This window comes from Lontra canadensis, unplaced genomic scaffold (genome assembly GCF_010015895.1).
Source record: "Lontra canadensis isolate GAN:19392208 unplaced genomic scaffold, GSC_riverotter_1.0 scaffold50, whole genome shotgun sequence".
Classification (NCBI taxonomy): domain Eukaryota; kingdom Metazoa; phylum Chordata; class Mammalia; order Carnivora; family Mustelidae; genus Lontra; species Lontra canadensis.
In genome coordinates, this window is record NW_022631044.1 from 8,866,121 (window position 1) to 8,891,782 (window position 25,662).

At 36.9% G+C, this 25,662-nt stretch overlaps 1 protein-coding gene across 2 annotated transcripts in view; it reads left to right on the top strand.

The window, feature by feature from the left end:
* WDPCP (WD repeat containing planar cell polarity effector) overlaps positions 1-25,662 on the top strand; it is a 363,960-nt gene that overhangs the window by 190,905 nt on the left and 147,393 nt on the right. For both annotated transcript variants that reach the window (XM_032873803.1, XM_032873802.1), the window contains exon 14: positions 2,039-2,141. In XM_032873803.1, coding sequence (XP_032729694.1) covers positions 2,039-2,141 — 103 coding nt within the window. The remainder of the gene's footprint in view (positions 1-2,038; positions 2,142-25,662) is intronic.

Sequence of the window (25,662 nt, forward strand, 5' to 3'; positions counted from 1 at the left end):
TCTAGATTTCTGTTTCCTTCCCCAGATTTGGGGAGTGTCCAGCTATTATTTCTTCAAATAAATTTTTGACCCCTTTCTCTCTCTTCTCCTCTGGGATTCCTATAATGTAAATGTTATTATGTTTGATGAGGTTGTTGACTTCCATTTTTCTATTTTCATTAGTTTTTCCCCTCTCTCTCTAGTCAGCTTGATTGCTTTCAATTACTATCTCCTGCAGGTTCCTGATCTGTTCTTCCACCTCCACTAGTCTGCTCTTTAGTGCATCTAGTGTATTTTTTTTTTATTTCAGTTATTGAATTCTTCATCTCTCATTGGATTTTTGTTTTCTCTCTTTTTTGAAGGTATCACTGAGTTCTACTCTTCTCAAGTCTGTTGAAGTCTAGTGAGTGTATCTTTATGACCATTACTTTAAATTCTCTATCAAGTATATTACTTATCTCCATTTCATTTAGCTCTCACTGTGATTCTGTCTTGTTCTTGTGTATGATGTTGGGGTCTATTTCTCTCTCCTCTCCACATCTGCATTGTCCCTCCTTCCTGGGGACAGTCCTGTGGGTCCATTTGGTTCCTGACAGCATTTCCACCTTTCCTGCCCTCTTTAATGTGACTTCTCTGCATTTACCTGTAGAGAGTCTGGTCTGCCAGTTTTTGGATCATTTCCTGGGTTACTTACACTGATGGGGATGTTACCTAGTTGTATTCACAGGATGAGGTGAGCTTATGATCCTCCTATTCTGCCATCTTCCCTGAAGTCTCTGCAACCAGTGAATATTCTGAACTTTTAAAAACTTAAACAGTTTGAAATCACACTTTCTCAATTGCATTTATTTGAATATTAATAAAGTGAAATACCTCTCTTGAGTATAGGCCATTTGTATTTCTTCATTGTAAACTGGTTTCTTTCTCCATTTTTTAGAGATTTATTTATTTATTCTAGAGAGAGAGAGAGAAGGAAAGAGAGACCTTAAGCAGACTCCCTAATGAGCAGAGAGCCCAATGTGGGGCTCAATCTCACAACCCTGAGATCATGACCTCAGTTGAAATCAAGAGTCAGACACTTAACTGACTGAGCCACCTAGGTGCCCCTTTTTCCATTTTTATTGCACTAGTATTCCAGCAATCTTTTGCACACCAAAAATAGTTCAAAATAGTTTTTAGTGGCTATACCTACTTTAGTATTATTTTACACTGCTTTCTCCCACACATCCAGTCCAAGACTCCTTCCATATTCAAAGATATACCATTGCCTAGCAGAACTGTTTTTTAATCTTCTGTATATATATGCACCAGATACTAATTCTGTCCCTTTTTCTCTATTTTTCCTTTATTTGTCCTTCAAGACCCAGATCAAGGACCAATTCCTTCTCTTTAGCTCCAGAGCAAATATCTGTGCAAATATCTGTTATAAAACCTATCACACATGACGTAATTAACTGTTGTTCACAATGGTCTGTCTTCCCGCTGGATTGACAGCTTCCTGAGACATGGAACTGTAATTGACCCCTATATCCCAGAACAATGCCTAACACTTAGTAGGCGCTGATTATTTGTTGACTGTAAGAGTTCAAGATTAGTAATATGAATAATGTTAACAAAATAGCATGTGCCAGATACATAAATATCAGAGACAAATTTGTATAGTTGTATTTCTTGCAAAATGCTTATCATAATATGATATATAATTTAATTTTGAAGAAGTCATCTTAGACATTAAAATCTCACCAAAGAACATAGCAATAAATGTTTTTATTTCCTGACAAAACTGAGTATGTCAAACCTTTGGTTTAAAAACTTGTCTTTTTCCCTGAAGAATTAAAATAACTTACTTAAGTAATGCTATTAGGTATAGTTATAATCTACAATTTAAGAAAATGTGCTTATACTAGAAAAGAAAACTGAGAGAATTAAAACACAAAAAATTATTCATCAGCCATGTCTGTTTTGTAATCGGAACAGTAAGCTCTTTTGTTCAAAATCTTCTTTGTAACCTGACCAACATTCATTTGGATTAATCTTTTATTTTGCTTTATTTCCAAAGGATATCCATTACTTTGCACTAGATAAGGGTGAATTGGCACTAGCTGAAGTGGCAAGAAAAAGAGCTAGTGACATTGATGCAGAATCAATAACCTCTGGAGTTGGTAAGAATTAATGCTGGTTTTTTAAATGCTTTTTGTTTCAATCAATACTTACTCAGTATCATTTTATATTTATGTTTGTAAGGCACAGTTGGTTAATTTGAATTGCTTTCTTTGTAAAGAAAGTGACTTTTAAAAAAGAATTAAGCCTGGGTAAATAGTACAATATGGAATATGTAAGTGGGAACTGTGTTGAAATAGAATTAATAATCACTGATTACTCACCATTTAGCAAAAAGTCAAAAAGGCACTGTTTTTATAAGACTTTGGGGGAAGAATTTATCGTAAGTGCAGTTATTAATGTTAGCCAACACAGAAATCTATATAGTTATTTATACACATAGACATGTCATATCTCAAAAGAATTCTGTCCTATATCAAAGTATTTAACATGGAATTTTAGGTTTGATGGGTGACTTTTCTTTTAGAAGCTACTAGTCATTTTACAGTGTAGTCTTCCAAAGACCACCAGTCAGAAACCTAAATTTAATCTAAAGGTCCACTCAAAACTTTATTATATATAAAAATGATAAGTTTTAAAAACTATTACAATAGCAACATGAGCTTCCTTTTTCTAAACTTAGCTTGTCTAGTGTGACTAAATCTGGAATTATTGATCTCTGGACTTTCCAATTCCTATTCTTCCTGGTATTTACTATTTCTAGATTAGGCAAAGGACCCTCAGAATTGTAATCTAATTCACTTCTCTGTGGAACTCCTAAGAAATGGAGTTTTAATAGATTTCTACTTTGTAAGTTTGCCTCAAATTATTAAAACAAGCCTCTCTATTGATTGATCATCTTTGTTTTTACAATGCTGTTGGCATCCAAAAGGAGCAGTTGTCAGCTTCTCTTTAACAATGGAGGTTTTGCATTTTAAAACTATTTAAAGTTACTAAGGGTGAAAAGGAAGGTGAAGAAATTATCACACAATTTCAGAAAAATTAAGAAACTCCACTATTCACCAGTATGCTTTCTGTGCCCTGTGAATGCTTTGATTGGATTACTATAGCCAGCTGATAGTTCCTAGCCAAAGAGCCTTTTTGAGCCCTGCCTCATTTCTGGCAAATATCTTTCTTCATTGAAGCCCTGTTCCTCCCCACTTTTCAGCCTTTTTTTCAGGCCTTACCCTTTGACCTTGATTACTTTCCCTTAACAAAGATACCATTCAGTCACAACAGTAACTATCAAGAGGTGAAAATTCAGATGGATGTTCTACTCCACTTTTATTCTAGAAAACTGGGGTGACTCCCATTCAAAATTAGAAAAGGAATTAGGAAAGAATCTCTAGTTTCTTAATGGTAGTTTCTGTCTAGTTCTTCCATATAGCCCACATCATGCTGGGGAAAGCTAGTTTTCTCTCAAGTTTCTTCAATTTGGTTCAACTCTGTTCTCTCAAACATTTCTGAAAGCAGTTAAGTTTTTGGCTTTCAAAAGTGTTCTTTGATGCAAGCAAGAAGATATATTGTGTAAAATAGCAAGAGTATTCAAGTTGAAGTATTTCAAGGGCACCTGGGTGGCTGAACAATTTGAAAGTTTTTTATTTAAACTTTTTATTGTAATATAATATACATACACAAAAGCATACAAATCATAAACTTGACTTAACTGATTTTCACAAAGTAAACATTCTTATAACCATTATCCAAAGCAAGTAACATACATTACCAGGACCACGCATGGCCTCTCATATCCACTTTAAGATACTGTATCCCAGCCCAACTGTCTTTACTTACAACACTATAGATTAGCTTTACCTTTCTTTCAAATTTTAAATAAGTAAAATATATATTATTCTTTTGTTTTGGACTCCTTTCACTCAACTTTATGAAGTTCTTTTATATTATTGTAAATGTTTGTAATTCTTTTTTATTGCTATGTAATAATAATCCAACAGATGAATATATACAATTTTATTCATTCTATGCCAGATATTTGAGTTCTTTGAAGTTTGGGGCTTATTGTGAATAGTGTTGCTATGAATGTACTTGTGTTTGTCTCTCAACAGATATATACACAGATATACTGGGTATACGCTTAAAAGTGGATTTGCTGAGACACAGGATATATTTGTACATTCAGCTTTAGTAGTATAGGAGAGAAAAAATTTTTCCTCTATCCTTCAAGGTTTTTCCACCAGGACTAAAAATCAAATTTACACCTCATTAATAGAGAAACTAATGATGTACTATATGTTGGCTATTTGTATTTAAATTAAAAAAAAATTCAAGGGAAAAAAAGACTAATTAATAGAAAATGAAACATGGTTTAATTATATATATTATATATTTAATTTTATATATATATATATATATATATATATATATATATATATATATTCTGTATATACGGGAGAGACCCAGAAAAACTGAGTATCTCACCAAACTACCTGAAGCCATCACCTTAAATACCATCTCCATCTAAAGACAAAAGAAGATGGTGTAAGTAGAGGATCAGTTATGGGAGGTTACCATAAAGGAAAATAAATAAATAAATAAATAAGGCTAAAGTTGTCATGCAGATTTAAGTTCATGCCTCTCCACTGATAGCAGTTTCTAAGCATCTAAGAGCCACTCCCTTCTTCAGGATACTGAAGGAGATACCCTTACAAATGGAGATTTCCCCTATACATGGAAGTGTCTCTTACGGAAGAGAAACTTGGATTTCGGAGATATTCTGTGTCTACAGTTTTTTAGAAAATACTAGCTTAGAATAATCAGTATGCCAAAGAGGCATATATTTTTTTAAATAAAGTTTATATATTCTTATTTTTTAAAGTCTTTACTTAAATTCCAGTTAACAGGGACGCCTGGGTGGCTCAGTTGGTTAGGCGTCTGCCTTCAGCTCGGGTCATGATCCTAGGGTCCTGGGATCAAGTCCCACATCAGGCTCCTTGCTCATCAGGGAGCCTACTTCTCTCTCTCCTTCTACCTGCTGCTCTGCCTGCTAGTGCTCTCTCTCTGTCAAATAAATAAGATCTTTAAAAATAAATAAATAAATAAATAAATTCCAGTTAACATACACTGGTGTAATATTAGATTTCTTTTAAGGCTGAGTAATATTCCATTGTGTGTGTGTGTGTGTGTGTGTATGTGTGTGTTACACACACACATATATACATACATATACACACATACACCACCTCTTTATCCATTCATCAGTCGATAGACATTTGGGTTCTTCCCATAATTTGGCTGTTGTTGATAATGTCACCATAAACATTAGGGTACACATATCCTTTCAAAGAAGTATTTTTGTATTCTTTGGATAAATATCTAGTAGTGTGATTGCTGGGTCATAGGGTATTTCTATTTTAAAATTTTTAAGGAACTTCCATCCTGTTTTCCAGAGTGGCTACACCAGTTTGCATTCCCATCAACCCACCAGTGCAAGATGGTTCCCCTTTCTCCACATCCCAAAGATGCATCTTAATGATGGAAAAATGTACTCCCCTACTGTAGCTATTTCCAGTTTTCCTAAGGAGTTGTAACAGTTTATCTTCTAACCAGTTGTCCATAACAGCAGAGCTTGCTCCATCCTCACTGATGTATGATAAGGTCTCTCTTTTTCATTTTAGCCATTCTGGTGGGGAAGGCAGTACTATTTTGTAAATGTTATAGTATATATATATAGAGAGAGAGTGTTCCTGGGCTCTTTACTTCATTGGTCTCTTTGTACTTGCACAAATATCTCAGTGTTTTGTTTTTTTTTAATTGAAGTATAGTTGACACACAACTATAACTATCATCTATCACCATACAATACTATTACAATATCATTGACTAGATTCCCTATACCTTTCATCCTATGACTTCTTCACCCTGTAACTGGAAGCCTGTATCATCCTCTCCCCCTTCACTCATTTGCCCATCCCCCACCCACAAACCCTCTGGCAACCCTCAGTTTTTCTCTGTAATTATGGTTCTGTTTCTGCTTTTTGTTTTTTAGATTCCACGTATTTATCTATGTCTGACTTACTTCACTCAGCATATTCTCTAGGTCCATCCATGCTGTCTCAAATAGCAAGATCTTACTCTTTTATGGTTGAGTGTGTGTATGTATATGTGTATGTGTATATACACATTTATCTACTCATCTGCACATGGACACAGGGTTTGTTTTCAAAATTTGGGTATTATAAATAATGCTGCAATACACAGGGGTACATGTATCTTCTCAAGTTAATGTTTTCATTTTCGTTAGTTAAATACCCAGTAGTACAGTTACTGACCATACAGTATTTTTATTTTTAACTTTCTGAGAAGCACCCATATGGTTTTCTACAGTGGCTCTACCAACTGACCATCCCACCAAGAGTGCATGAAGTTTCCTTTATCTACTCTTCCTCAACAACACCTATTTTTTTGGCATTTTGATTAGAGCCATTCTGACAGGTGTAAAGTGATATCTCATTGTGGTTTTGATTTGCATATTCCTGTTGGTTAGTAATGTTGAGGTCTGTTTCACGTACCTGTTACAAGCCATCTGTTTGTCTTCTTTGAAAAAAAAAAATCTGGAAGGTACTCTTTCCATTTTTTTAATTAACATATAATGTATTATTTGCCCCAGGGGTACAGTTCTGTGAATTTTCAGGCTTACACATTTCATAGCACTTATGATAGCACATATCCTCTCCAATGTCCATAACCCAGCCACCCTATCCCAACCCCCCCACCTCCCAGCAACCCTCAGTTTGTTTTGTGAGATTAAGATTGTCTTATGGTTTGTCTCCCTCCCAATCCCATCGCATTTCATTTTTTCCCTCCCTAGCCCCCATGACTCCTGCCCTGCCTCTCAAATTCCTATCAGAAAGATCATATGATATTTTTTTCTCTGAATGACTTATTTCAGTTAGCATGATACCCTCTAGTTCCATCCATGTCATTGCAAATGGCATGTTTCTTTGGATGGCTGCATAGTATGCCATTATTTATATACCCCATCTTCTTTATCCATTCATCTGTTGATGGACACCTAGGTTCCTTCCATAGTTTGGCTATTGTGGACATTGCTGCTATAAACATTCGAGTGCACGTGCCCCTTCGGATCACTACATTTGTATCTTTAGGGTAAATACCCAGTACTGCAATTGCTGGGTTGTAGGTAGCTCTATTTTCAAATTTTCCAGGAGCCTCCATGCTGTTTTCGAATGGCTGCACCAGCTTACATTCCCAATAATGTAGGAGGGTTTCGCCTTTCTCCACATTCTTGCCAACACCTGTCATTTCTTGACTGGTTAGTGTTAGCCATTCTGACTGGTGTGAAGTAGTATCTCACTGCAGGTTTGATTTGTATTTCCCTGATGGCAAGTGATGTTGAGCAACTTTTCCATGTGTCTGTTGGCCATTTGGATGTTTTCTTTGAAGAACTGTCTGTTTATATCTTCTGCCCATTTCTTGATTGGATTCTTTGTTCTTTGTGTGTTGAGTTCAGTAAGTTCCTTATAGATTTTGGATACTAGCCCTTTATGTAATGTGTTCTTTGTGAATATCTTCTCGCATTCTGTCAGTTGTCTTTTGGTTTTGTTGACTGTTTCCTTTGCTGTGCAAAAGCTTTCGATCTTGATGAAGTCCCAGTAATTCATTTTTGCCCTTGCTTCTCTTGCCTTTGGCAATGTTTCTAGGAAGAACTTCCTGTGGCTGAGGTGAAGAGGTCGGTGACTGTGTTCTTCTCAAGGATTTTGATGGATTCCTGTCTCACATTGATGTCTTTCAGCCATTTTGAGTCTATTTTTGTGTGTGGTATAAGGAAATGATCCAGTTTCATTCTTCTGCATGTAGCTGTCCAATTTTCCCAACAAAATTTGTTGAAGAGACTTGTCTTTTTTCCATTGGACATTCTTTCCTGCTTCATCAAAAATTAGTTGACCATAGAGTTGAGGGTCCATTTCTGGGCTCTCTCTTCTGTTCCATTGATCTATGTGTATGTTTTTATGCCAGTACCATAATGTCTTAATGATCACAGCTTTGTAATAGAGCTTGAAGTCTGGAATTGTGATGCCACCAACTTTGGTTTTCTTTTTCAACATTCCTCTGGCTATTCAGGGTCGTTTCTGGTTCCATATAAATTTTAGGATTATTTGTTCCATTTCTTTAAAAAATTTGATGGAATTTTGCTAGGGATTGCATTAATTGTGTAGATTGCTTCAGATAGCATAGACATTTTCACAACATTTGTTCTTCCAAACCATGAGTATAGAATGTTTTTCCATTTCTTTGTGGCTTTCTTGATTTCTTTCATGAGTACCGTAGTTTTCTGAGTACAGATTCTTTGCCTCTTTGGTTAGGTTTATTCCTAGGTATCTATGGTTTGGGGTGCAATTGTAAATGGGAACGACTCCTTAATTACTCTTTCTTCTGTCTTGCTGTTGGTATATAGAAATGCATCTGATTTCTATGCATTGATTTTATATTCTGACACTTTACTAAATTCCTGTATGAGTACTATCAGTTTTGGAATGGAGTCTTTTGGGTTTTCCATATCAAGTATCATGTCATCTGCAAAGAGTGGGAGCTTGACTTCTTTGCTGATTAAGATGCCCTTAATTTCTTTTTGTTGTCTGATGGCTGAGGCTGGGACTTCTAGTACTATGTTGAATAGCAGTGGTGATAGTGGACATCCCTGCTGTGTTCCTGACCTTTGCAGAAAAGTTCTCAGTTTTTCCTCATTCAGAATGATATTTGCTCTGGGTTTTTCATAGATGGCTTTGATGATATTGAGGTATGTACACTCTGTCCCTACACTCTGCATAGTTTTGATCAAGAAAGGATGCTGTACTTTGTCAAATGCTTTTTCAGCATCTATTGAGAGTATCATGCGGTTCTTGTTCTTTCTTTTATTAACGTATTGTATCACATTGGTTGATTTGCGGATGTCGAACCAATCTTGCAGCCCTGGAATAAATCCCACTTGGCTATGGTGAATAATCCTTTTACTGTACTGTTGGATCCTATTGGCTACTATTTTGGTGAGAATTTTTGCATCTGTGTTCATCAAGGATATTGGTCTGTAATTCTCTTTTTTGATGGGATCCTTGTCTGGTTTTGGAATCAAGGTAATGCTGGCCTCATAAAATGAGTTTGGAAGTTTTCCTTCCATTTCTAGTTTTTGGAACAGTTTCAGGAGAATAGGTATTAATTTTTCTTTCAATGCTTGGCAGAACTCCCCTGGGGAGCTGTCTGGCCCTGGGCTTTTGTTTATTGGGAGATTTTTGATGACTGCTTCAATCTCCTTACTGGTTATGGGTCTGTCCAGGTTCTCTATATCTTCCTGGTTCAGTTGTGGTAGTTTATACGTCTCTAGGAATGCATCCATTTCTTCCAGATTGTCAAATTTGCTGGCATATAGTTGCTCATAATATGTTCTTATAATTGTTTGTACTTCTTTGGTGTTGATTGTGATCTCTCTTTTCATTTTTGATAAGTCTGGCCAGGGGTTTATCAATCTTACTCTTTCAAAGAACCAGCTCCTAGTTTTGTTGATTTGTTCTATTGTTTTTGTGTGTGTTTGTTTCTTTCTTTCTATTTCATTGATTTCTGCTCTGATCTTTATGATTTCTCTTCTCCTGCTGGGTTTAGGCTTTCTTTGTTGTTCTTTCTCCAGCTCCTTTAGGTGAGGTTTAGGTTGTGTATTTGAGATCTTTCTTGTTTCTTGAGAAAGGCTTGTATCACTATATATTTTCCTCTCAGGACTGCCTTTGCTGTGTCCCACAGATTCTGAACCATTGTGTTTTCATTATCATTTGTTCCCATCAATTTTTCCAATTCTTCCTTAACTTCCTGGTTGACCCATCCATTCCTCATTAGGATGCTCTTTAGCCTCCATGTATTTGAGTTCTTTCCAACTTTCCTCCTGTGATTGAGTTCTAGCTTCAGAGCATTGTGGTCTGAAAATATTCAGGGAATGATCCCAATCTTGTGGTACTGGTTGAGACCTGATTTGTGACCCAGGATGTGATCTATTCTGGAAAAAGTTCCATGTGCACTAGAGAAGAATGTGTATTCTGTTGTTTGGGGGTGGAATGTTCTAAATATATCTGTGATGTCCATCTGGGCGCCTGGGTGGCTCTGTGGGTTAAGCCTCTGCCTTCGGCTCAGGTCATGATCTCAGGGTCCTGGGATCAAACCCCATGTCAGGCTCTCTGCTTAGCGGAGAGCCTGCTTTCCCCTCTCTCCCTGCCTGCTGCTCTGCCTACTTGTGATCTCTCTCTGTGTCAAATGAATAAATAAAATATTTTATAAAAAAAAAAATAAAGCCTTTATTTCCTTGTTAATCTTTTGCTTAGATGATCTGCCCATTTCTGTGAGGGGGATGTTAAAGTCCCCTACTATTGTTGTATTATTGTCAATGTGTTTCTTTGATTTTGTTATTAATTGGCTTATATAGTTGGCTGCTCCCATGTTAGGGGCATAGATATTTAAAATTGTTAGATCTTCTTGTTGGATAGACCCTTTGAGTATGATATAGTGTCCTTCCTCATCTCTTATTATAGTCTTGGCTTAAAATCAAATTTATCTGATATAAGGATTGCCACCCCAGCTTTCTTTTGATGTCCATTAGCATGGTAAATTGTTTTCCACCCCCTCACTTTAAATCTGGAGATGTCTTTGGGTCTAAAATGAGTTTCTTGTAGAAAGCATATCAATGGGTCTTGGTTTTTTTTTTGTTGTTGTTTAGTTTTGTTTTGTTTTATCCATTCTGATGCCCTGTGTCTTTTGATTGGGGCATTAGCTTGTTTTTACATTCAGAGTACCTATTGAGAGATACGAATTTAGTGCCATTGTAACTAAGGCGACTGTTACTGTATATTGTCTCTGTTCCTTTCTGGTCTATGTTACTTTTAGGCTCTCTCTTTGCTTAGAGCACCCCTTTCAATATTTCCTGTAGGGCTGGTATGGTGTTTGCAAATTCTTTTAATTTTTGTTTGTTCTGGAACCTTTTTATCTCTCCTATTTTCAATGAAGCCTAGCTGGATATAGTATTCTTGGCTGCATATTTTTCTCATTTAGTGCTCTGAGTAGATATGCCAATCCTATCTGGCCTGCCAGGTCTCTGTGGATAGGTCTGTTGCCAATCTAATATTTCTACCACTGTATGTTACAGACCTCTTGTCCCAAGCTGCTTTCAGGATTTTCTCTTTGTCACTTATATTTGTAAGTTTTACTATTAGATGACGGGATGTGGACCTATTTCTTTTGAATTTGAGGGGGGTGTTCTCTGTGCCTCCTGGATTTTTGTGGCTTGTTCCCTTCACAAAGCTCTGTGCTAGATTTAGGATGTATTTTGATCTATAAGAAGAAATTGTATCCCAAAATTTTAAAGAAAAAAAAAAACCTATATGCATTACAAGAAATAACGTTAAATACAATGAAGGGATAAAATATAACAATGAAAATTTAAAAAGATTTTTACAAAGGCATTGATAAAATAGTTTAAAAACATTAAAACAGGAAAGAGGAAAAAATTTTTAAAAATAGAATAAGAAAAAATAAAATTAAAAAAAATTTAACTTCAAAAGACTAAAGGATCATGGTAAAAAAAAAGCCATGAATTCTATGTGTTGCTTTCCCCGGAGTTCCACAGTTCTTATTGATCGGTGAACTTGGTCTTGGCTGGATGTTCTTGGTGATCTTCTGGGGGAGGGGCCTATTGCAGTGATTCTCAAAGGTGTTCTTGTTCGGGTTCGCTCAGTAGCTTTTGCTCCCTGAATGCTTTCTGTAGAGCTTTGGGGGACGGGAGTAAAGATGGCGACCTCCCAATCTCTGGCCCCATAGGAGCTGAGAGCATTGGGCCCCACTCCTCAGTGCGCCCTCAGAGAAAAACTACCAGTCCCTCCCATCTCCCTGGTCTCCAGCTACACTCTGTGCTCACCCAACCTGTGACCAAGTGTTTCTGTCTCTGGTGCATGGCTCCGTTTGGAGTCTCCAAACCCAGCAGATTACTGCAGCACGTTCCCACACTGCTCCTCCTGGAGGAGGAAGGAGGGGGTCTCCCAGGATCTGCTGCTTGTGGGGTTCCTGCTCAAACAGCAGTGGCCCAGCTGTGCCTTGGATCATGGTTTAAGGTAACCCCAAGCCGAGAGCCCACTGCTCGACTCTGTCTCTGCAGTTGGCTTCCCCGCTCCAATACCTAGGAGCTCTGCTTCACTCAGACACCCCTGGTTTTTCTGTGACCCCGTGGGCCCTGAGACCACACTGTCCCACAAGGGATCTACCCCCCCCCCCCCACTTAGCCTCTGGAGCAACATCCCTCAGAGCAGGCTTCTAAAAGTTACAATTTTGTGCTCTGCTGATCTCTCACTTGCTGGGAGTCAGCCCCTCCCCCTGCAGTCTATCTTTCCGACCCTTGGGATTCACTTTTCTGCACATCCTACCTTCTGGAAAGTGGCCAATTTTCTGTTCCTAGAATTGCTGCTCCTCTTCTCTTCTATCTCCTTTTGAGTTTGTAAGTGTTCAAAATGGTTTGATATCTATTAGTTGAACTCCTGGGACTTGATGATATCTCAGTCTCCTACTCATCTGCCATCTTGCCCTTTCCCTCACTCTTTCCATTTTTTAACTGGATTGTTTGATGGGCTTTTTTGATGGTGGGTTATATACATTCTTAATATATTTTGAATATTAACTCCTTGTCAGATGGATCATTGCAGATATCTAATCCCATTCAGTAAGTTGCTTTTTGTTTGTGGATTTTTTTTTTTTAATGAAAAAGCAATAGTTTTTCATTTTGGTGTAGTCCAATAGTTTATTTTTGCTTCTGTTTCCCTTGTCTGAGGGACAGATTTAGAAAAATACTGCTAAGGCTGCTATCAAAGAAATTATTACCTGTGTTTTCATCTAAGGTTTTATGGTTTTAGGTCTAACATTTAGGTCTTTAATCCAGTTTGAGCTTATTTTTTGGTATGGTTTAAGGAAGTAGTCCAGTTTCATTCTGTTGCATGTAGCTATCCAGTTTTCTAGCACCATTTGTTGAAGAGACTGTCTTTTCTCCATTGTACATTCTTTTCTCCTTTGTTGAAGGTTAACTTACCTTGTAATTGTGGGTTTACTTCTGGGCTGTCTATTCGATGTCATGGATATATCTGTCTGTTTTTGTGTCAGTAGTACCATACTCTATCTTGAAATCTCGGATTGTGACACATCTCAAGATTGCTTTGGCTATTCAAGATATATTGCTGTTCTATACCAATTTTCAATTATTCTAGTTCTGTGGGGGGGGACTGTTGGTATTGATAAGGATTGCACTGAAACTGTAGACCGCTTTGGGTATTATAAGCATTTTAACAATATTGGTTATTCCAATCCATGAGCCTTGAATATCCCCATTTTTTATGTCATCTTCAATTTCTTTCATCAACATTTTATAGTTTTTAGAGTATAGCTCTTTCACCTCCTTGGTGAAGTTTCTTCCTAGGTATTTAATTTTTTTAGTACCATTGCAAATTTTTTTTTTCAATTTCTCTGCCACTTCATTATTAGTATATAGAAATGCAACTGATTTCTGTGTATTAATTTTGTGTCCTGCTATTTTACTGAATTTATCATTTCTAGTAGTTTTTTTGGTGGAGTCTTTAGGGTTTTCTATACATAGTATCATATCTGCAAATGGTGACATTTTAACTTATTCCTTACCAACTTAGATGCCTCTTATTTTTCTTGTCTGATTGCTGTGGCTATGACTTCCAATACTGTGTTCAATGAAAGTGGTGAGAGTGACATCCTAGTCTTATGAAAAGTTTTCAGCATGTCACCATTGGGTATGTTTGCTGTGGGGTTTTCATATACAGCCTGTATTATGTTGTGGCATATTCCCTATAAACCCACTTCATTGAGAGCTTTTATCAGAAACAGATGTTGAATTTTATCAAATGCATTTTTTACATCTATTAAAATGACCATATGGTTTTTATCCTTCATTTAATCAGTGTGGCTTCACACATTGGTGTGCAAATATTAAAGCATTCTTTGCCTTCCTGGAATAAAGTCCACTTAATTATAGTGAGTGATCCTTTTAATGTATCATTCAATGTTGTTTGCTAATTTTGTGGAACGTTTATGCATCTTTGTTCTTCAGAGTTACTGACCTGTAGTTCTCTTATTTGTAGTGTCTTTGGTTTTGGTATCAAGGTATGCTGGTCTTGTAGAATATATGTGGAAGTTTTCCTTCCTCCTCTGTTTTTTGGAATAGTTTAAGGAAAATAGGTACTCACTATTTTTTTAAAGATTTTACTTTTTTTTTAATTTGAGAAAGAGACTGAGAGAGCACAAGAGGGGGCATGGAGCAGGAGAGGGACAAACAGACTCCACACTAGGCACAGAGCCTGATGTGGGGCTCATTCCCAGAACCCCAAGATCATGACCCAAGCCAAAACCAAGAGTTGGATCAACTCAAGTGACTCAAGTGACTGAGCCATACAGTACAGACTTCTTTAAACATTTGGTAGAATTCACCTGCAAATCCATCTGATCTTGGACTGTGTTAATTGGGAGTTTTTTAATTATGGATTCAATTTTGTTATCACTAATTGGTCTATTCAGTTTTTCTATTTCTTCTTGATTCAGTTTTGGAAGATTATGTTTCTAGGAATTTATCCATTTCTTCTAGGTTGTCAATTTGTTGGCATATAATTTTTTGTAGTAGTCTCTTCTAATCTCTTGTATTTTTGTAGTATTTTGTTACCTCTCCTCTTTTACTTCTGAATTTGTTTATTTGGATCCTCTCTTTTTTTCTGATGAATCTGGCTAGAAGTTTATCAATTCTGTAGATCTTTTCAAAAAACAGCTCTTGGTTTCACTGATACTCTTTTTTTCTTTTTAGTTCTTATTTCATATATTTCTGTTCTGATCTCTATTTTTCCCTTCTTTAAACTCATCTTGGGTTTTTCTTGTTCTTTTTCTAGTTCCTTGTAGTTCATTGAGATTGTTCTTGTTTCTTGATGTATTTCAGTATTGATATAAATCTCCCTCTTGGAACAGTTTTCATTGTATCTCGATGATTTTGAATGATTGTGTTTTCATTTTCACTTATTTCCATTTTTTTATTTCCTGTTTGATTTTTTTGCTGTTGACCAACTGTTTGTTTTGTAGCATGTTGTTTAGCTTCCACATATTTTTTTTCCAGTTTTTTTCTTGGTTGATTTCTAGATTCATAGTGTCGTAGTCAGAAAAGATGTATATGATACCTATCTTCTATTTATTGAGACTTGTTTTGTGGCCTACCTTGTGATCTGAGAAAATGTTCCATGTGCATGTGAAAAGAATGTGTATTTTGTTGGTTTTAGATGGAATGTTCTGTACATATCTGTTAAATCCATTTGGTCTCATTTATTTTTTTAAAGACACTTTTTTCTTTTACAGTTTTTTTTTTTTTAATTCCAGCTAGTTAACATACAGTGCAATATTAGTTTTAAATGTTGAATTTAGTGGTTCATCACTTGCAATACTCAGTGGTCATCACAAGTGCCTGCCTTAATTCCTATCACGTGTTTAAACCCCCACCACTATGCTTCCAGTAACCATCATTTTGTTCTCTATAGTTAAGAGTCTGTTTCTTGGTTTGCCTCTCTTTTCCCCCATATTCATCTGTTTTGTTTCTTAAATTCCACACATGAGTGAAATAATATGGTATTTGTCTTTCTGTGACTTATTTCACTTAGCATAATACTTTTAGCTCCATCCATGTTGTTGCAAATGGCAAGGTCACATTCTTTTTGTTGACTGAATAGTATTCCATACCATACCATACCACCTGTTCTTTATCCATTCATCAGTTGATGGATATTTGGGCTCTTTGCATAATTTGGCTATTATTGACAATTCTTCTATAAACATCAAGGTGTATGTGTCCCTTTGAATTAGTATTTTTGTATCCTTTGGGTTAATCCTAGTAGTACAATCACTGGATCATAAGGTAGTTCTATTTTTAACTTCTTGAGGAAACTCCATGCTGTTTTCCAGAGTGGCTGCACCAGTTTGCATTTCCACCAGCTAAGACACTGTTTTCTTATTGGTAGTCTGTCTGGATGATCTATCTTTTGATGTAAGTAGGGTAATAAATTCCTTTATATTACTATAAATATGGGTTTGTGGTAACCAGGAAGTTCATATATAACACCCTATGTATATAGAAGTCTGTATTAAGTTCATGGTAACTTAGGTTCAAACACATTCTAAAAGCATTTTTGGGATGCCTGTGTGGCTCAGTCAGTTAAGCATCTGCCTTGGACTTGGGTCATGATTGTAGGGACATGGGATCAAGTCCCACATCAGGCTCCTTGCTCAGCAGGGAGCCCGCTTCTCCCTCTGTCTGCCACTCCCCTGCTTGTGCTCTCTCCCTCTGACAAATAAATAAAATCTTTTTTTTTTAAACACTTTTAACTACCCCTTCCATGTTTTATATATATGTTATTAGGTACTGCACTTTTAAATTCATATGTTTCTTGTAAGTGTGGCCTTTGTCACTTAAAGAAGTCCATTTAACATTTCCTGTAAGGCTAATTTAGTGGTCATGAACTTTTTAAACTGTTGTTTGCTTGGGAAACACTTTCTTCTCTCCTTTACTTTCGAATAACCTTGCTGGGTAGGATATACTTTGTTGCAGGTTTTTCCTTTCAGCATTCTGAATATATAATGCCACTCTTGTGACCTGCAAAGTTTCTGCTGAAAAATGAACTGTTAGCCTTCTGGGGTACCTTGTGTATAACTTTTCTCTTAGTCCCTTCAAATTCTGTCTTTAATCTTTGATATTTTAAATATTATAATTGTGATGCGGATCTCCTTGGACTCATCATGTTTGGAATTCCTTCTGCTTTCTGAACCTGGATATCTGTTTCCTTCCCCAGGTTAGAGAAATTTTCATCTATTTCTTCAAATAAGTTTTCTTTCTTCTCCTTCTGGGATAATGTGAATCTTTGTTTACTTGATATTATCCAAGAGATCCCATAACCTATTCTCATTTTTTAAAATTCCTTTTTTCAAGCATCTGCATGGCTCAGTTGGTTGAGTGACTGCCTTCAGCTCAGGTCATGATCCCGGACTTCCAGGATCGTGTCTCGCATCGGGCTCCCAGCTCCTTGGGGAGTCTGCTTCTCCCTCTGACCTTCTCTCTCATGCTCTCTCTCACTCATTCTCTCTCAAATAAATCTTTAAAAAAATTTTTTTAAATAAATAAAAAAATAAAATTCCTTTTTTCTTTATGCTGCTCAGATTGGGTGCTTTCCATTACCATTTCTTCTAGATCACTGATCCATTCTTTTGCATCCACAAAACTATTGATTTCCTCCAGTATATTTTTCATTTCAATTATTGTATTCAGTTCTGATTGGTTCTCATATTTTCTATATCTTTGTTGAAGTTCTCAGTTCCTCCACTCTTCTCTTCATACAGTGAACATCTTGATGAACATTACTTTAAATTCTTTATCAGGCATGTTGCTTATCTGTTTCTTATACTTTTTCTGAAGTTTTTGTCTTGTTCTTTCATTGAGGGCATATTTTTCTGTCTCCCTATTTTGGGTGACTTTCTGTGGCTGCTCCTATGAATTATGCAGAGCAGCTGCTTCTCTGAAATGTGAAGGAATGGTCTTGTGTATGATTGTACCTTGCATAAGTTGTGTGTGCCTCGTAACTTTGAATCACTGGGTGGCACTATGGCTGGCATGAGTTAGGCATCACAGGACACTCCATGCTGGGGCTCCTCCAGTGGGGTGGCCATATCTGAAGGGGGCATGGGCTGGGACAGTCCCAAGATTCTACACACAAGAGAGTGCTCTGGCAGAAGAGCTGAAGCAGATCCAAGCTATGGTGTCCTGGGGTGCTCTGGGCATGGGGACACCCTGGCAGGGCAGCTGGATCCAAAGCAGCTATGAGCCAGAAAGTGCTGATGAACTCTGAACCAGGGTGTTCTAGAATGCATTGTGTCCATGACATCTTGGTGACATGCTAGAGCTGAAGTATGCACTGCATTAGGGCCACCTTGGAATGGCCAGGGCTGATGTGAGCAGGGGCACAGAGCCCACAGAAGTGGTAGGCCATCTAGGGCACATGGATCCTAGTCCTATGCACACTATCAAGGTGGAAGGGGAATGCAAACCTTGGTGCTTACCAGCCTCTCTGACCCAGATAGAGTTCTGGCAGCTCCTCCACCATTTGGTAGGGTTTTAGGGCTAGTTCCTTTATATTTTAGACACTTTTTTAAATGATGGCTTTTTTTTTTTTTCTGTGCCCCAGGGTGTCCAGGGCTAGAGTGGGCTAGGTACCCAAAACTCACTGAGATTATAAACTTACTATAGCATGCAGACCCTGCTTCACTCTGTGCCATCAAGGTTGAGGAGAGCATAAACCATGGCAGTCTTCTGCCCCTTTGACCTGGAAAGAATTCCAGCAGCTCCCCTACTGTTTGGGAAAGTTCTAGGGCTTATTCACTTGTATTCTAGTTACCCTTTTTTAAGATTTTTTTTTTGTAAGAGAGAGTGAGTGAGTGTGTGTGGATGAGCAGGCAGAGCAGAGGGAGAAGCGGACTCCTGGCTGAGGACGGACCCTGATGCGGGACTCAATCCCACGACCCTGGGATCGTGCTCTGAGCCAAAGGCAGAAACTTAACCAACTGAGCTACCCAGGTGCCCCTCTAGTTACCCTTCTAAACTGCAGCTTTTGTTCTGCACCACAGGGTAGAGGAATCTGCATATGGTCTCTGAACACTATCCCTCCCCACTGCTAGTTGTAGCACCAGAAGTGGGTGGTCCTTTCATTGCCATGTCTCTATCTTGCCATTGTCTATGTAGTCATTCTCTGATTGTGAAGAAACTGTTCTACCAGTCCTCAGTTCTTCAGGAGGAATTACTGTATAAATAGTACAGATTTGGCATGTGTGGAGGGTAAGTTCAGGGTCTCCCTACATCGCCATCTTGGACTCAGTATGCCACTGTTTTAAGGAATCCTGGCTTTAAATCTTTATGTATTTATTAAAATATTGTTGACATATATTAGTTTAAGGTATACAACATAGTTATTCAACAATTATATACATTACAAAATGATAAGCATGGCTAGTGTACTCTATCACTGAGCAAACTTATTACAATATTATTCACTATATTCTCTATATACTTTTCATGCTTGTGACTGACTGACTTTACAAATGGAAGTTTGTAGTTCCTAATCTCTTTCACTTATTTTGATTTTTCCTACCCACCTCCCTGTGGCAACCACCAATTTCTTATCTGTATTTATGTGTCAGTTTCTTTTGTTTGTTCAGTTGTTTTGTTTTTTAGATTCCACATATAAATGAAATTATGTGGTATTTCTTTGTCTGTCTTCACTTAGCATGACACCCTCTAGGTTCATTCATGCTGTCTCAAGTGGCAAGATTTCGGTTTTTTTGTTATGGTTCAGTAATACTCCTGTGTGTATGTATGTGTGTGTATGTGTGTCTGTACACACATGCATACATACACATAAATCACATTGTATTTATCCATTCATCTATCACATACTTGCATTGCTTCTATATCTTGGCTATTATAATTAATTCTGCAAAAAAGAGGTACATAAATCTTTTTAAATTATTATTTTCACTTTCTCCAGAAAAATACTCTGGAAAATACTAAAAAAAAAAATTTTTTATGAACCTCCATACTGTTTCTCATAGTGGTGACACCAGTTTACATCCCACCAACTGTACATGATGATTCTCTTTTGCCCACATCCTCACCAACACTTTTGTCTTTTTGATACTAGCCATTCTAATTGTTTTGAAGTGATATCTCATTGTGGTTTTTTTATTCCTCTGATGATTAATGATGATGAGCATCTTTTCATGTGTGTTTTGGCTGTATGTCTTCATGGAAAAATGTCTGTTCAGGTCTTCCACCCATTTTTAATCAGATTATTTGGGGTTTTGGGGGGGGCGGGTCATATGAATTCTTTATATATTTTGGATGTTAACCCCTTATCAGATATATCATTTGCAAATACCTTCTCCCATAGACTATGTTCTCTTTATGTTCTGTTGATGGTTTCCTACACTATGCAAAACCTTTTTAGTTTGATGTAGTCTCCATTGTTTATTTTTGTTTCTCTTGCTTGGGGAGAAAAGAATTATCCAGAAAAATACTGCTAAGGCTGTTGTCAAAGACATTACTAGCTATGTTTTCTTTGGGAAGCTTTATGGTTTTATGTCCCATATTTAGGTCTTTCTTCCATTTTGAGCTCATTTTTTAGATAAACTGGTGAGATAAACTGGTCGAGTTTCCTACCACCATTCATTGAAGAGACTGTCTTTTCCTCATATATTCATGCCTCCATTGTCAAAGATTAGTTGACCATATAAGTGAGCACTTATTTCTGGGCTCTCCATTCTCATGGATATATCTGTATGTTTTTGTGCCCCTACCATACTGTTTAGATTACTATAGCTTTATAGTAACTTAAAATCTGGGATTGTGAAAAATATTGGTATTTTGATAATGATTTGATTGAATATGTAGGTTGCTTTGAATATTATGGACATTTTAACAATATCAGTTCTTCCAATCCATGAGTATAGTATTTTTCCATTTATTTATGTCATTGTAAATTTCTTTCATCAGTGTTGCACAAGTTACAGAGTACAGGTCTTTCACCTCCTGGGTTAAGTTTATTTGTAGCTATTTTAATTTTTGCTGAAATTGTAAATGGAATTATTTTCTTAATTTCTCTGATCGCTCCTTATTAGTATATAGAAATGCAGCAGATTTCTGTATATTTAGTAACCTGGGACTTTACCAAAAATTTATTAATGAATTTAATAGAGTTTTTAGGGTTTTCTATATAATATCAGCTATAAATACAGAGTTTTACTTCTTCCTTACCAATTTGGATGCCTTTTATTTCCCTTTCTTGTCTGATTGCTGTGGCTACTAATTATAGTGTTGTGTTGAATAAAAGGAGTGAGAATGGATATGCTCATTTTGTTCCTGATCCTAGGGGTAATTTCACTATTGAGTATGAATTAGCTGTGGCTTTTTTGTATATGGCCTTTATTATGTGGAGGTATGGTCCTTCTGTATCCACTTTGTTAAAAGAGTTTTTGTCATGAGTGGATGTTGCACTGTGTATATGCTTTTTCTGTATTTTTTGAGATGATCATATGATTTTATCACTTTGTTAATGTGGTTTATCACATTGGTTCTTTTGTGAATATTGAACCACTCTTGCATCCCTGGAATAAATGCCACTTGATCATGGTAAATGATCCTTTTAAAAATGTTTTAAATGTAACTTGCTAATATCTGTTGAAGATTTTTGTATCTATATGCATTAGGGTATTGGCTTAAATTTTTCTCTTTTTTGGTAGTATCTTTGTTTAGTTTTGGTATCAGGGTAATGCTGGCCCTGTAGGATGAATGTGGAAGTTTTCCTTCCTCTTCTATGTTTTGGAAAAGTTCAAGAAGAATATTAATTCTTCTTTAAGTATCTGGTAGAATTCACTGTGAAGTCATCTTGTTCTGGACTTTTGTTTTTTGGGAGTTTTTTCATTACCGATTCAGTTCCATTGCCAGTATGTTCAAATTTTGTTCCTGAATGAGTGTTGGAAGATTATATGTTTCTAGGAATTTATCCATTCCTTCTAGGTTGTCCAATTTGTTAGCATTTAATTTTTCATAATACTCTTATAATCCTTTATATTTCTGTGGTATCCGTTATATTTCCTCCTTTATTTCTGATTTTGAGTCCTCTTTTTTCCTTGATGAACCCGGCAAAAGGTTTATCAATTTTGTTGATCTTTTCAAAAAACAAGTTCCTGGTTTCATTGATGTTTTCTGTTGTTTTGCAGTCTGTATTTCATTTACTTCTGCTCTCATCTTTTACTATTTTCTTCTTTCTAGAAGATTTTGTTCTTTTTCTGGCTTTTTTAGGTATAAAGTTAGGTTGTCTGAAATTTTTGTTTCTTATGGTAGGCCTATATAATTCTGAAGTTCCTCCTAGAACAGGTTTTGCTGCATCCCAAAGATTTTGACCTGTTGTGTTTTCATTTGTTTTTTATTTCTTCTTTGATTTTTGTTGACTAATTGTTTTGCAGCATATTGTTTAGCCTCCATATATTTGTGTTTTTCCAGTTTTTTTTTTCTTTATGATTGATTTCTAGTTTCATAGTGTTGTGGTAAGAAAAGATGAAAAGATAATCCATCTTATGTTTATTGAGACTTGTGGCCTAACTTACTACCATTTTGTTACTTGTTTTCTAGTTGCTCTTGTACTTCTCTGTTCCTTCTCTTGTGATTTCATGGCTTTCTTTCATGTATGCTAGGCTTTATTTTTTGTGTATTATAGATTTTTGATATATGGTTACCACTAGCTTCATATTTAATGTTTTATATATATATAGCAGTGTATATTAAGTGGATGTTTGTAGAAGCCCAGACACATTCTAAAAATACTAAATTTGTAGGCCCCCCCCCATTGTTTTATGTATAGGAGATCATACTTTACCATTTTTGTGTGTATCTTGACTGTTTTTTGTAGATATATTTGATCTGATTTTGTGTTTTAACCTTCATCCTGGTTTTATAGTGGATCTTCTATTATCTTTACTGTGTGTTTACTTTCACCCATAAAATTTTTACCGTTACAATTGTCTTATTTCTAGTTATGGCCTTTTCTTTCCACCCAAAGAATTCCCTTTAACATTTCTTATAAATCTAACTCTCTGTTTGTATTAGAAAATGAGGTACATTTCCTGGTCTTGAAAGTAGTGGCCTTGTGGAGGAGAGGTCCTGTGGTGCTCTATAGTGCATTCCCCATTGGTCACTAGAACCGGGCACTCCAGGGATGTTTGCTATGTGGGCCACATGCACCCTGCTATTGTGACTGAGCCATGTTTACCTTCAGACCAGCCTGCTGACCCACTTTGGCTGCTGTGGGTGCACCAGACAGGGATTAGTCTCTTTGCTGTTGTGAGCCCACTGTGGGCCTGTAGGTGGGTAGGTGGGCAGGCTCAGAGATCAAGTTAGCTGTCTGTAATTAGCCCCTGCGCAGCTGCAAGTACACTGAATGGCAGATCTTGCTTTCTGCATGGCTAACCAAGAGGCTTTTGTTGATGGGCAAAGGGAGCAGTCAGACTAGATATCTGCAATTGCAGGTGTACCAAGCAGCAGGGCTTTTTCCCTGCACGGCCACTTAAAGGCTCAGCTGTTGGAACTGCTGGCGCATGGGTGTATGGGGTTATCTACACTCTCACCAGGGCAGGTGTCACTTTGCAGTGGTGCTGGTCCCTGCCAGGGCTATTTGCAGGATGTGGCAGAGCAGAAGCCACTTTGGGGGGATGCCTGTTGAGGCAGGTGGGTCTATGTGGAACACAGGGTGGGCTTGCCAGTGCTGGCAAGGTAGGTGGAGAGTGTTAGCACTGGCTCCCACAAGTGCCCCCCTAGTTGGGAGAGAGGAAGATAAAGGACACCTCCCAGTAGTTTTGCTACTGGAGAAATATCCTGAAGAGTCCCTTCCCTTTCAGTGCATGTTCTGAGATTAGTAAATAAATCTTTGTGTATACTTCAGGCATTTTTCAAACTGCTGCTTCTATGCTGTGTCTCTGGCCAAGAGGGAGTATACTCCCTCTTTAAGGGTGGGGACTGAGTTTACTGTCATCCTTCAGCATTCCAGAATTAAGCCCACTGATTTTAAAAGCACCCAGATTTAAGCTGCACTGATTTTAAAAGCTCCTAAAATTAAGCCTCACTGGTTTTAGAAGTTAGATGTTATGGGGACTCATCTTCCCAGTGCCTGGATGCCTGATGTGGGGTCTGATCCTCTCCTTTCTCTCTGATTTTGGTGTTCCTCTGATTTGTGTCTAGTCTCGCTGGGGGTTTGGTTCCCAGCTGAGTCTCTGCCCCTCCTACCCTTTATGATGTGGCTTCCTCTCTACAGTTAACTGTGGAAGGTCTGTTCTGCCAATCTGCAGGTTGTTTTCATAGTTAGGTGCTTAAATGTAGCTGTTAGCTCAGTGTTCATGGGATGAGATCCTCCTCCAGATCCTCCTACTCCACCAACTTCCTTGAACCTCAACTTTACCAGGTATTTTAAGTGAAATTGTACTAACCTAATATTGACATTTTTACAGTATTGACTGTTGCAGCCGTGAATGTGCTCTCTCTCTTCATTTAAAAAGTCTTTGATGTTTGTCGATGATATCTGGTAATTTCTCATAGCTAATATTTCTTATATTTATTCCTCTGATCTTGTGTTGTTTTTCAAAAACTTCAATGAGATATAATAGACATAAAACATTGTGTAAGTTTCAGGTGTACATGTTTCCGATACAAATAAACTTCAGTATGATTACCACCATAGTATTAGCTAACACCTCTATCAACACATGATTACCATTTTTTGGTGATGAGACTTAACTCTTCTCTTTTAGCATTTTTAAATAAAATATAAAAAAATTAACTGTAATCACAATGCTGTGTATTACATTCCCCAGGACCTATTTATAAGTGGAAATTTACCACTTGATCAACATCTTAATTCTGCCACACCCACCCCCTGACAATCAATGTTCTACTAATTCTGTAAGTTAAGGTTTTTAAGACTCTGCATGTTAAGTGGTACAGTGTTTGTCTTCCTCTGTCTGCAAACTTATTTCACTTAATATAATGCTCTCAAGGTTCATCCATGTGGTTGTGAATGGCAGGATTTCCTTCTTCTCATGGCTCAATTTATACATATATATCAACTGGTATATACACACATATATACATACTTACTGCATCTTCTTTATCCACTCATCCACTGATGGACACCTAGGTTCTTTGCCTGTCTTGGTTATTGTGATTAATGCTGCAATAAACAGGAGTGCAGATATTTTTCATTTCCTTTGTATATATACCAAAAAGTATGACTGCAGGATTACATGGTAGTTCTGTTTTCAACTTTTTAAGGAACCCCCATATTGTTTTCCACAGTAACAGCACCAATTTATATTCTCACCACCACAGTTCCCTTTTCTCTGTATCATCACCAACACTTATTGTCTATTCTCTTTTTGATGACAGCCATTCTAAAAGGTATGTAGTGCTATCTCATTGTGGTTTTGATTTGCATTTCCCTGATGATTAGCTTTGTTGAGCACATTTTCAAGACCTTGTTAGCCTTCTGTATGTCCATCTTCTAATATTTTATTCAGATTGGGTTTCTTTGTTATTATTAAATTTTGAGTTCTCTGTATATTTTGGATATTCTTATCAGATATATGGTTTGCAAATAATTGGCTTTTTATTTTTGGACTGTTTCTTTTGCTGTGCAACAGTTCTTTAGTTTGATGTAGTTCCACTTATTTACTCCACTTATTTATTTTTGCCTTTGTTACTTACACTTTTGGTATCATTTAGAAAAAAATCATTGCCAAGACCCATGTCAAAGAGCTTTTTTCCCTGTGTTTTCTTCTAGTTTTTGTTGTAAGACGACACCTACGTTAAGAAAGTCTGGGAAGCATGTTTAGTGGGTAATCATACACCCAGTGAAACACCTGTATCTATAAAAGTAATAGCCATTC